The 12,648-nt window shown below is 45.6% G+C and overlaps 6 protein-coding genes across 6 annotated transcripts; 2 read left to right on the top strand and 4 right to left on the bottom strand.

The window, feature by feature from the left end:
* Positions 1-191: 191 nt before the first annotated feature.
* On the bottom strand, positions 192-681 carry FSST1_004549 (6-O-methylguanine DNA methyltransferase; the record flags this gene model as incomplete). Its single annotated transcript, XM_083230734.1, has 3 exons — positions 192-348; positions 392-515; positions 567-681. 3 exons carry the CDS (start codon positions 679-681, stop codon positions 192-194), a joined length of 396 nt encoding a protein of 131 aa, XP_083087979.1.
* Positions 682-2,139: 1,458 nt separating this feature from the next.
* On the top strand, positions 2,140-4,005 carry FSST1_004548 (glycoside hydrolase superfamily; the record flags this gene model as incomplete). The annotated part of the gene is made up of 1 exon (XM_083230733.1): positions 2,140-4,005. The coding sequence occupies one exon, from the start codon at positions 2,140-2,142 to the stop codon at positions 4,003-4,005; it is 1,866 nt and encodes a 621-aa protein (XP_083087978.1).
* Positions 4,006-4,398: 393 nt separating this feature from the next.
* FSST1_004547 (chaperonin 10-like protein) lies at positions 4,399-5,530 on the bottom strand (the record flags this gene model as incomplete). The annotated part of the gene is made up of 2 exons (XM_083230732.1): positions 4,399-5,294; positions 5,344-5,530. The coding sequence occupies 2 exons, from the start codon at positions 5,528-5,530 to the stop codon at positions 4,399-4,401; spliced, it is 1,083 nt and encodes a 360-aa protein (XP_083087977.1).
* Positions 5,531-6,544: 1,014 nt separating this feature from the next.
* Positions 6,545-7,463, top strand: FSST1_004546 (DUF3425 domain-containing protein; the record flags this gene model as incomplete). The annotated part of the gene is made up of 2 exons (XM_083230731.1): positions 6,545-6,737; positions 6,802-7,463. The coding sequence occupies 2 exons, from the start codon at positions 6,545-6,547 to the stop codon at positions 7,461-7,463; spliced, it is 855 nt and encodes a 284-aa protein (XP_083087976.1).
* Positions 7,464-7,644: 181 nt separating this feature from the next.
* On the bottom strand, positions 7,645-8,467 carry FSST1_004545 (Cyanovirin-N; the record flags this gene model as incomplete). The annotated part of the gene is made up of 3 exons (XM_083230730.1): positions 7,645-7,787; positions 7,839-7,984; positions 8,040-8,467. The coding sequence occupies 3 exons, from the start codon at positions 8,465-8,467 to the stop codon at positions 7,645-7,647; spliced, it is 717 nt and encodes a 238-aa protein (XP_083087975.1).
* Positions 8,468-9,517: 1,050 nt separating this feature from the next.
* Positions 9,518-11,240, bottom strand: FSST1_004544 (uncharacterized protein; the record flags this gene model as incomplete). The annotated part of the gene is made up of 4 exons (XM_083223773.1): positions 9,518-9,630; positions 9,681-10,183; positions 10,233-11,009; positions 11,056-11,240. 4 exons carry the CDS (start codon positions 11,238-11,240, stop codon positions 9,518-9,520), a joined length of 1,578 nt encoding a protein of 525 aa, XP_083087974.1.
* Between the last annotated feature and the right edge of the window lie 1,408 nt (positions 11,241-12,648).

Raw genomic sequence — 12,648 nt, 5'->3', positions numbered from 1 at the left:
ATGTGTCATTTCTCTGTTTCCCCCTATCTACTTTTTTCCCTACAGGGAAGTTGGGAGGACTTTTATTGAAGGATGAGCGGAAGATGGGACGACTTTTATGAAGGCCCTAATTGGGGTCGCATTACATTACATATACGGGACCTTATTGTCTCAAATCGATAGTGGTAAATACTAGTTCAAAACCGTTTTAATCATTCGCTTGCTTCGTTCTCTTCTGATGGGAGGACTTCTGGAAACCATCCATACTGTGAAAAGTCTACTGAGTGCTCGCCGAGGGCATTTGTTTCTACATCTACCCCTTCGGCTTGGAGAGCTTCGGCCTGTGAGCGAGATCCTCCTGGTTGAGATCTATAGAGTGAGTCATGGCCTTTGGCGCTGAGAGTTGACTTACCTTGGTGATATTTGTCCTTTAGAGTTAATGACTCTCTGCCATGGTACATTGTCATGGTTGAAGTGTTGGGATGGATCAGCAGGAAGGTGTTTTAGACAAACACCCACCTGGCGAGGTCTTTGTGCTATATCATGTTAAACTGTGAGATGTTTTGGATGAATTGAATCGAACTTACGGGTTCCTACAAGCGCGGCGATGTGGCCATATGTGGTGACTTTGCCATAGGGGATTTCTTGGACAGCTGAGTATACGGCGTAAAAGAAGGCTTGTGCTTCTTCTGAACGGGGCATTAAGTCGGTGTATTAAGTATTTACCAAGCGACTTCAAGATATGGTAATGTTGTGTATTTGTAATGGAGGAAGCTATTCAAGTCGTGATGCAAATTGCGGGGTATGTAACTATCCAGTACTTCACCATCAGAACGGCGAGCTCAGTCCATGTGTATTTGAAGAGTTGATAGAGAGAGACAGGATCTTCAAGCCATAACAGCGATATATGTTTGATTTGATCATATCTGCTCCAAGTATTTATATCACTTCGCTTCTGGGTAACCGGCTGCTAGACCATCTAAAGAGGACCAAGGTGTGATTTAAAAAGGCGGCAAACAAGCCGTATAAGCGTCTAATAATGCCTGTATTTATGGCGATTTCGTTAGGATATTGACTATCTATCATGGTGTAGTCCACTCGAAGGCGTCGCCCGGTGAGTGGTTCACATATTGTATGGGTTGAGCCTCATGGTATTATATGCGAAAAGCACCTTTCTCTACTCCAGATCTTTTTAGTAATCCTTCTGCTCCCATGCACTCTCTTCTTTGACTGATACCGACACCTTACCCCTTCGCTTCCTTACCCTTTGTACTTATCTCAAACTTCGCTCAATCTAGTATGTATGTCTTCTTCACTTAATATTCTCATCTCAGGGTATCAGATAACCTAGGCGCTAAGAACATAAGGGACGAAATTAGTAAACTAGTTGATGCTGTTTAGTCTAAGCTTTTAGGATATTTATTTCTATGCTCTAAAGTTTAGAGGTTAATTTCTTTTACCTGCTAGCTATTGTCCTTTATAACCTGTGGAGGGCAGGTTCATGACACTCCTCAACATCCCGATACATCAGTCACGAAATTGGCTTTTCGGCGAAATAATGCATGGGTAATTAATAACGGCTCTCAGCATCGGCATTCTCTCATCTTGACTCTATTGGATCGCGTGTCTGGGGTACATATTAACTGGATCTCCAAACCACGAACTGGAAAGATCGTCACAATACAACACCATCATCGTATCCTTCACAACGTGATATCGTCACCGACTTAAACCACAGAGCTAAAGAGAAAAACAAGCTACCTTGAAAAGGCAATCCGTACTGATTTCTGGAGAATAAGTGGGAAGAGCTGAGAGTCCGAGGCTTAGGATATGACCGTTTGAACTTACACCCCGCATCTTCCCCGCGATCTTTACTCAATTAAACAGGTTTCAATCGGTCCGAAACCTGGGGATCGACTTATACAGCGGAATACGTCGCGGAATTCATGACAAGAAGGAAAGTGGACATACGATGCTGCATCTGAGAGTCAAAAATACATCGTCTAAAGCTTGATCTAAAATGCTGTAAATTGACTCACTAATTTCGTCTCTTATACTCTCACCACTGAACTAAGTTTCTCGACGTAAAGCATATAAATATTGTGACCCCTTCCATATGATTTCATCCTCAGCCAAGTGTGTGTCTCTTAATCGCCCACCATGACACTCTCACAAGCTGTCCTGCAGTTGCTTTCTGCATCGCTGGCTCTCGGCCAGATGGTCTACAATGAGGCCGAGGGTCCTACAGAACGTCCTCAATGCAAAGCTACAGAGACACGAGAGCCAAAATACACATATACACCCTTCAGTTACACTCTTACTGAGACTGTGAGATACGCCACCTCGGTGCCTGCGCCTACCACCACAACGACATACGCCGATTCACCGGAGTCTCTCATCTCCCTCGTGCCTTCACTGTCGTTCACCACATGGGGAAAATGGGACCCTAATGCCACCACCAAAGCCTCAGACACGGATGATCCGTATGGCCAAGCTGCGTGGACTGCTTTGTGGGAGCACGCAAACCCTCCCAACTTTACTGAGACGGGTATCTTCAGCACTACCGTATCGCCCACTCCCATTCCTAGCAGCGAGCTTGTTCTCCCGCCGCGAGACTACTTCGGTCCTTCAGACTGCTACAACTTCCCAAAGAACTTTAGCTTTGGTGTTGCGAGCTCTGCAAGCCAGATCGAGGGCGCTACTGCTGAGGAGGGCAAGGCGCCGTCTCTCATGGATATTCTTATCCAGACTGATCGTGCGAAGGATTACGTTACGAACGAGCACTATTACTACTACAAGCAAGATATCGAGCGCGTCGCTGCCATGGGCGCGAAGCATTTCTCATTCAGTATCGCGTGGACGAGAATCTTGCCCTTCGCGTTACCCGGTACACCTGTGAACCAGGAAGGAATCGATCATTATAATGATGTGATTAACTTCATTCTTGAAAAAGGAATGACCCCCGAAGTTACTCTGCTTCACTTCGACACTCCCCTTCAGTTCTTCGGAAGTAACCTCACCAAAGCTGCAGACAGGCCTCTAATCGGGTACACGAACGGTGGTTACCAGAATGAGACTTTTCAGGATGCCTTTGTTCACTATGCAAAGGTCGTCATGAGTCATTATGCTGATCGTGTCCCTGTCTGGTTCACTTACAATGAACCACTTCTCTACTCATACAATGCCCTATCAGTATACAATGTCGTCAAGTCTCATGCTAGAGTCTACCGCTGGTACAAGGAAGAACTCGGCGGACAGGGCAAGATTGCGCTCAAGTTCAACAATAACTTTGGTGTTCCTCGGGATCCGAAGAGTGAGGCGGATGTATATGCTGCCGACCACTTCAACTCAATTCAACTCGGTCCCTTTTGCAATCCTATCTACCTCGGTCAAGATTACCCTGAGTCGTTTAAAAAGACTTTTGATGACTTTGTACCGTTGAGCGAGGAGGATCTCAAGTACATCGGCGGCACGGCTGACTTTATGGGCATCGATCCATATACTGCCACGGTTATCGCACCACCTGTTCCGGACGACAAGGACAGTATTCTAGAATGCGCATCAAATTCATCTTCTACTTTCCGGCCGTACTGTGTCAATCAAACTACTACGACCGTCAATGGGTGGAACATCGGCTACCGGTCTTACAGCTACGTGTACATCACACCCACCTACCTCCGAAGCTACCTCAACTATCTGCACAACACATGGAGAACCCCTGTAGCTCTAACAGAGTTTGGCTTTCCTGTTTTCGGCGAGGCAGAGAAGGAGCTATCTGATCAGCTGTTTGATACACCCCGAAGCATCTACTACTTGAGCTTCTTGTCCGAGACTCTCAAGGCGATCTGGGAAGACGGAGTTGAAGTTATAGGAGCCTACGCGTGGAGTTTCAGTGACAATTGGGAGTTCGGAGATTATTCTGCTCAGTTTGGGATCCAAACAGTGAACAGGACGACGCAGGAGAGGCGATATAAGAAGAGTTTCTTCGATATGGTGGATTTCATGAAGGCACGTGGCGTGGAGTGAGAGGTATCACGTGAGAGTGAGTGACTATATCCTAAATAGCTAGATATTTAAGTTAATACTTATTTTCTGACATTAATTGGGCTAAACGATGATGTTCTGCTCAGAGGTTGTTGCTGGGTGTGTTTGATTAGATGACCACCACAATGCCTTCACGTAAACCAGTGGGTCCCTTGTAGAAATTTTATCCATGTTAGGTTTTTTTTTCATTTCAGATTCAAATGATTTACACTCCGAGTTTATGATGATGCCTTTGTATTGATGTGGTCGTGTTCAATTTACTGTGAAGTAAGAAATGGTTGTTGTTTGCCAATGATTATTGTATTTGGTCATTCGTCATCGCTATTATACAATTCTATCTCTATCTCTATCTTGGTATCTTTAAAATAAACGCATTTACTCAATGTTCTTCTGGTTCACAAGAACGTATCGGTATCGAGCCTTGCCCTGCTCCATATCGATGATAGCCTGGTTAGCGTCCTCCATGGGTCGCTTCTCAATCCAGGGCTTGACGTTCTTCTTAACAGCAAGCTCAAGCATCTCCTCGATATCGGCGGGAGAACCGATGAGGCTGCCGCTGAGCTTGAAGCCACCCTTGATGAGAGTGAAAGCGTTGACGGGAGGGAGCTCACCAGAGTCGGGGGCACCGACCTGGACGAAGTTGCCGCCGTGGCGGAGGAGCTTGAAGTAGTCGCTGAAGGGCATCTTGTTACTGGAGACAGTGCAGACAATCAGGTCGACAGTCTTGGCGTACTTGTCGGCCCAGCCCTCATCATCGTCAGTAGCGATGTAAGAGTCGGCACCGAGAGCGAGAACCTCATCCCTCTTGGAGGCCTTGCGGGAGATACCGACGACCTTGTCAGCGCCGAGAGCCTTGGCGAAGAGGACACCGAAGTGACCCAGGCCACCAACACCGACGATACCGACAGTCTTTCCGGGACCGCAGCCGTTGTTTCGGAGAGGAGCGTAGACAGTGACACCACCGCAGAGCATGGGAGCGGCGACTTCAGAAGGGAGACCCTCGGGAATCTTGACGACGAAGCGAGAGTCGGTACGGTTGTAGTCGGCGTATCCACCGTAAGACTTGCCGATGTCGTCGGGGTAGACGGAGCCGTAGGTGCTGACCATGTTGTCACAGTAGTTGAGTCGGCCAGCGGAGCACTCAATGCAGTCCTCGCGGAGGCAGCTGCGGGCCTGAGCACCAACACCGACGCGGTCGCCGACCTTGATGTTCTTGACGTTCTGGCCGACCTTGACAGCCTTGCCAACAATTTCGTGGCCGACACAGCAGGCTGTTTCTGTTAGTATATGCTCAGAGATAAAGAAGGTGAATTGACTTACGGAAAGGTGTCTCGCCCCAGCCAGATCGGAGAATGTGGAGGTCAGAACCGCAGATACCGCAGTGAGTGATCTTGATATCGACGTCGTTCTCCTCCCACTTCTTGGGCTCGAAAGAACCCCATTCCATCTTTCCGTTGACGGACTCAGCGTCACGGCCCATCCATCCCTTGAACTCGTATTCAGCCATTGTGTATGTTGTGAGATTTGTATATATATATATGAGATTGGTGGGTATAAGAGTTGTATAGACTGATGAGAGAGTTGTGAGAGAGTAATATGCTTCAATTAAAAATAGACAAATTATCTAGGAACTATAGCAACTCTTTATATATAATTATTGTGACTGCCAGACTGTTAGACTTTTTCTAGTCCATCATGGAAATTCCACAAGTATCCAAGGCAAGACAAAGCTCGGATCCGATACTCCACAGCGTCATAGAAAAAAAAGTATAATAGTGAATTTATCAGCATTAAGATCTGGATATAATCGGAGTTAGCATGACATAGCGCAGTGTTGAGTAAAGCAAAAAAAGGAAGCCATCGCCGTTGGTCAGAGTGTTCTCATTTGCCCACTAATCATCAACCAAAGAGAAAGAGGAAATTGGGCCGGATGGGGAATGCATGTCATGTTCAAGGAAGAGAAGCGGGTCGCCACGAGGTTTTCTCCATGGTAGATTCATCGGTAGTTGTGATGAATTACGTAGACTATCTTTCTGGAATATCCCATCTTGATGGATCTAACAGAGGCAAATTTTGTACGTACTTTGACAAGACAACCAGTTTCACCTATCAAAATCCAATCAAAATAAAGGTCTGACATCAGCATTGAGTGTCCATCGTCGAAACATGGTTGCTGGGATTGTTCAGACTTTTTTCGGTCTATTCATGTCAGCAGGTTGCATTAGCTTCATTATTCCCACATGGGAGATCCACAGTAGCACTTGGATCTTATCAATTCGGAAGAATATTGAGGCATGAGACGATTCAATTTGATGGTTTAGCTCAGTAATCAGCTATGCAGACTATTCTTAGATTGCTGACCGACAAACCTATTTTGTTCTTATCGACATTTCTCCTTCTTTCAACTCGGAGTTTACATACATTTCCATGTCAGCAGAATAGAGACGACTGACGCAACACTGGGACCACTTCACTTACTTGTCAATCGCACTCTGTACGTAAGAAAGCCGTCTCCTCCGGAATGGCCGAACCAATGCCGCAGCAACTGCAACAGAGATATCCGGATTTGCTTACCCAACAACCTCCGATCCTCATGCGGCGCAAACAATGCCGCAATCTATCGGAGCCGAGAGACCCAGAGGATGATTGGATGGGCATCACTAACTCCAGCGATAGGAGGAGACGACAGAATCGTCTCAACCAAAGAGCTTATCGTCAGTCAAACCCACTCACCGTAGAATCAAAAAGGCGGTATATCATGAAACTGACATTGTCAAGGCAAGCGGAAAGCTCGGGACAGTATCCACGATGACTCGACAACAAACTCTGAAGGTATCCTCATCTTGCCGACACCTCGCGACCGTGCGATAGCATATGCTTTCATGCAACTCGTCCGGGTGCAACACAGTCTCAATTCTCACCGTCCTGCGATGCTACCATCACTTATTCGTCTCAATGCCGTTAATGCCGTCTCAAACAATGCTTTACACATCGGCATTCCACTCGAAGGCTTATGCTGCGACGATGTGACGTCTCCATGGAGCATCAAGACTTTTGGTCCTCTAGAATCTACCACCACTCCTCTCTCATGTCCTAAGTCTCTATATCCCACAAAACTACAGATTGAGATTGAACATCATCCTTGGGTTGACCTGCTACCCATTCCGCAATTAAGAGATAATATGCTAAGGGCGTATACGGGCGGTATCATCGACGAGGATGAACTGTGTTTTGATATCCTTGGAGTTACGTGTAGTCAAGGCTTGGACGACGCGTATCTTATTGTCTGGGGGGAATCACACAATGCAGCAAGTTGGGAGGTGAGCGTGGGATTTCTCAAGAAATGGGGATGGTTATTGAAGGGTTGTCCTGAGTTGGTCGAGTCTACCAACAGATGGCGACAACAGAGAGGTGAGTCGACACTGGATATTCTGATCTGATAAAACAGAAGATCAGAAATGTGTCCATTGAATTGAGGCGATACCCTCCTCAACGCAATTCTCCAAAATAACCCCGAAAAGGGCAACGAAAACTAAACTGTCTTGAACGAATGTAACGAAGAACAAACTGTCTTGAACGAATGTAACGAAGAATAATACGCAAATACACCCATCATACGCTCTACTCCCAGCAGTACGCCTCCATGCCGCTGTCATTGCACTTTATCGAGAAAGGATCATTCGAAGGTCTTCCGCTGCAAAAGTCTTTGATCCCCCAGTTTCCGTGACAGTACAAGTACCCGTCTTGGGCTCCAATGGCAACGTCTGGATATATGTCAGCATAAATTCTCGAACAGGAAAGGGAGAGCATCTTACTCAGGTCAATGGTCGTTCTCTTCAAACGTTCCTTGATATCGGTCCATTGAATGGTGCCCTTGGGTAACTTGGTCCAACAGCCACAGTTGAACCAACGGCCGTTTTCTCTCAAGTTGCATTGCGTGCAAGATTCATGAAAGTTTCCGCTGTTTTTCGAGCATTAGCAATCGTCTTCAAAGATATTCACGCGTTGAGACTCACTTTTTACCCTGGTACAGCTCTCCGTCCAGGTTGACGAGACATTTGCCCAGTTCCAGCCAAGTACAAATGTAGTTCCCGTTCTTGTCAGGGCATTCAGCCACAAGCCATGGAGACTTTTTGTACCCGTTGTGATACCCGTTCTTGCGCGGGTTCTTGTCGTCTACCTTGGCGAGGTAATAGCGGACGTTCTTACACTTGTCGAGGAAGCCACCCGTCTTGAAGCGGGACTCCAGCTTGGTTCTGGCTTGGATAGCGGCGTAGTTGGATTCCCATTCATTGTTGGAGATGGTATGGGATGTGCCATTTGTGTCATTGAAGGTGATGGTTGGGTTGGGTTTCCCGAATTGGGAAGAGAAGAAGAATGGTCGTTCAGACTCGATAGCGAAGACACCGAGGGTGAAGGACAAAAGAAATAACTTGAAATTCATTGTAATGAGTGAAAATTGTAGTTTTTTTTTAGCAAGTGAAAATGTTGCTTAAGATTAAGATGTCGGGCTCATGGTGATTCTATATAGACTCGTCGGGATTCTGTTCAGGGTATTTGGTTGAGATAGCCGACTTGTTCGAGACAAGAAACTGGCGAGGTGAAGCACAGACTCTTGGAGTCTCTTTGATGGGATTTCAAGTTGGCCAAGTCCTTGAGTTGATGAGCGAGGAAATTGCTATTTTCGAGGTATTGAACAAAGACGCTTGGGAAGACGACATTTCCATCATCATACTTTCTTACCGAAATGGGATTCTATAGAACATGCATCAACTTGGCAGACCAAGAATATACATGTACATCAAAGAGATTGTCGCACAGAGCTGACCCGTATGATACTTGCAAGACAAAACTCAAATCATCAATAGAAATACCAGAAAGGAACCGTTTACCTGGTTCAGTCATCATAGGAACCCCAAGTTGCATCCTACTGAACATGCCAATATTCTAAAAATAAATAGACAACTTCTATACATATCTATTATTTGAGTTAGTGAGAGGATTCAGCAAGCCGATAAGTTATGTTATATTCTTAGGCTTGGGAACAAAAAGTGTTGGCGATAGTGGCAAACCCCCTCAAAAAAAACATACAACACCGGGGATTCGCTGGTCGTCACCGACCCAACTACTAATCCAGCGCTTCGCAGCTTATCTATGGGAGAGCGGACGGGATCCCGAGTTCTCTGCGAGCTGTGGTCGTATGTACTAGCGAAAGCAAGCAGTTGTGTCTATATCCTAGGTAAGCCAAAATCCAATTGTGGGATATTTGTCAATATTAGAACATGGCCGATGTTAACTATAGATTATCAGCAGACGCTTGACAAACTTGTCAGCAGTACCAGGCATGGAAGTATCATGTTGAGCGTCACTAGCATCGAGAACCATGTCTGAGATGCGGCAGTCATGGATGTATATAATAAACTAAGGCTGATTGAATTCTATCGTGTTACACCATAATACCCTCAACTCGTTTAACAATATCTCGACTCGCCCATCAAAACACAATTTTCTTCCTGTCCTCTTTGACAACCATTGGACTACTGTCCATCTCATGAATATACGACCTCTGCATATCTTCATGGGCAGGGTAATAGTAATAAGTGTCCTCTGTCAGCTGGTCAGCTCGATCGAACATAGCGATTCAGTGGTTAACCTACTGGGGGCTTGCTTCTTGTGTCGATAAAACACGTAATAAATGCCCAAAGCAATAAGAGATACTCCTATCACGGAACCAGCAACAGTACCGCCAATCACCCCACCGGATGGTCTATTGGTCTCAGTGTTCACTTGATCATCCGAACCTGAATTTGACCCAGTTGCGGACGCAGAGGGTTGTATCACACCACTCGCTTTGTCACTACACTTCTCTCCCGTCTCTTGATCAAATACTCTCACGGGTTTACTCTCTTCAGTAGTGTTGGCCTTCCAAAGGGTAAAGGTACCTGCATCTTGATTCACCATCAGATAAGCAGCCGTGAGGAAATACCGTCCTAGTATCGGAGCTTCCTCCTCTACATTATTGATGAGAATGTTCTGCCGAGTCAGATTGTATACCCTCGAGCCGTCTTTGTCGATTTCAGTTTCTGGAAAGACGAACTGGTTATTTGGAACACGAATCTCAAGACCGGACTCTAGATAAAAGGTAAGATCGCCTTTGAATCTGTATACTGGATTAGTAAGGGAGAGAAAATACAGGTAGTGATACTGACTGTTTCCTAATGCTCGGTTGAAGAGCCATCCAATGAAGATCAGTAGTCGAATGTGTGGTGTCGATATCAGCAATACTCTTGAACTTCTCAATGTAATCCATCGGTGCTTCCATTAGAAGATGATGTGCAGGATCGATACAGCAATGTAATGCCGTCCCTGAAGGAAAGATACTTGTGTTCGTTCCACCCACAAAGTTGACTTTGATGTCTGTCACGGTAACCCTCATGCCTGTCCAACAACCCTGCGACCCGTCAAAGTGGTCGTATACCAAAGGCGCAGTATAGTTATCTCCCATGACTTTCATCTCATCATACCCACCCAGAATGAGCGATCCATCCATCGGCTTTTCGTCGCCGTAAATGCCCCAGAATATAGACCATACCCTTGAAGTAATCTTCTCTGCCTTGCGCAAAGCGTTAAGATACGTCGAATTTCGTCCAAGACCCAGAGCGCTGAGGGTGGTGTGGCTGGTATCCCAATTGGACGTCGGTATACCGAATGGAAACTTGGGAATTTCGGCTGCGCCTTCGAGTTTGATCTTGTCAATAGCTCCAATACTTCGACTCGGGAGGTTCTTGATGCCATATACACTCCCTTTGAAGACTGTCTCGGTGGTCGCACCGCCGGCTGCGATGAGGTTGTCTGCCTCTGTGTAGCTGGTAGAATCCTGTTCATTGAACAAACCACCTCTTTCAACTATACAAGACTCATCGCTGTACATTGTGTCGTTCTTGCAGTAGGGCTGGTTGTTATAGATGATGGTATTATTCAACTCACTACTGACGTTAGACAAAGGCAGGAATAATTGAGTGATCAACGTACGCCCATGGTAAAAGCACAACATTCTGCGGTGGGGTCCCGACTTGTCCCGCTATCCCTCTCATCAGAGATTCTTCATTGTCTGCGAGTATTTGAACGTCTCGGATTGGCAGGACCAGTGGTTGTGCATCGCAAGATGAAGCGAAGGTGGCTCTTAGGAAGAGCAAAATTGGCAAAAGGCTCTGCATTGTGACAAAATCACTGGCAAAATCACGGCAAAAGGAGTGACAAAAAGTCCAAGTTTGGCCTACGGACTTGGGGATGGGAGAGAAAACATGGTTTGTATTTGTTCGTCATCAGGGCTCGTGCTGGTGGAAGTCCAAGACCGCCAAGTTGTCATGACTTGGACGAGCCATGTTTGTTCTGTGGAACTTTGACCTCTGAAAGCACCTTGCAAACAGGTTATGTTCTATTTACGTTTTGAGAGTACACTAACTCAGCATGTGGTTACGACATGGGCCGTTCTTCTTGGTTTGTCCAACAAAGAACCCCCAAAAAGGTTGTACGCTTGTCAACATCCAGTTTCTTTGTTACCATCCTGACTGTATTGCCTCGATTCTCCGGCCAACTCGACTAGTCGCTTTATATTAGTTGGATTGGACTGAAGTCAAGTTCTTGGAGTCGTGATTGATCTTTGTCCTGGTAAATGTCACTCTTGGCGTAAAAAGTTTGACATGAATGATTACTCTCGGCCTTTGATAGAAGTGCATACCACATGATTGAGATGCATTTGTAGGTTTGTTTTTGATGTATTGGGGAAACAGTAATAACAAATGAGCACGCTGTGAATCACATGCCCAGAGCTATTTGCGATCGTACGGGTTTTTAGATGGATAACACGAATAGGGCAAACATAGGCGTTTGCGTGGATTTAGTTTTATTTCTTGTTTTTCTTGCCTTGGTCTTCGCCTGTCACCTGCGAATAACAAGGCAGGCAAATTCAGGAGCAAGTGTACCTTCTGGTAAGTATAAGGCTGCTCTGAATCACAGCGAATGTATCTACCACTTTGGTTCCTACTCTGAATTACATCTTAAATTTTAGGTAATATAATGTATAGAATCATTCATCTATTTGAGGGTAGCCTAAATATAATACTCATATCATCTGTAACACTTTCTCCCCTCCAAGTTGCTTGACTGGAAAACATTCTTTTTAAATTGTAGGTCTGTAATTGTCAGGCAACCTGCATTATTTTCCCACATCTTACTTGATTGCTATGGAAACAAACAATCGTAAATATCTCTTACCTAATTCTGGAATCTTCCATGCCTCAATCATCAGTGGCAGTCAGTGTTATAACTGGCACTGGCTAACACTTCAAGTTTCTTAAATCCTTCTTTTTCAACACTACGATTTCATCTCCTACTCTTGATTCCTAATTCATCCTTCCTCAAGAACGAAATCACTTCAAACCATAACTGCACCATATACTATACCTAATCATAATTTACATCCCGAAGCACTCATGCCTTTTTCGTATCAGCAGCACCCCCTGCGCTTGTCAACAACGAAAAGAAGAAAGCAAATGGATTAGTGGCGTTGATAACAAGTCCCTGACTCACAGCCGCAGTCTTCAGATGTATAGTACGCCAGAT

This window comes from Fusarium sambucinum, chromosome I (genome assembly GCF_050947815.1).
Source record: "Fusarium sambucinum isolate potato_lamoka chromosome I, whole genome shotgun sequence".
NCBI classification, from domain to species: Eukaryota; Fungi; Ascomycota; class Sordariomycetes; order Hypocreales; family Nectriaceae; genus Fusarium; species Fusarium sambucinum.
This window is presented reverse-complemented; position numbering and strand designations above follow the sequence as displayed.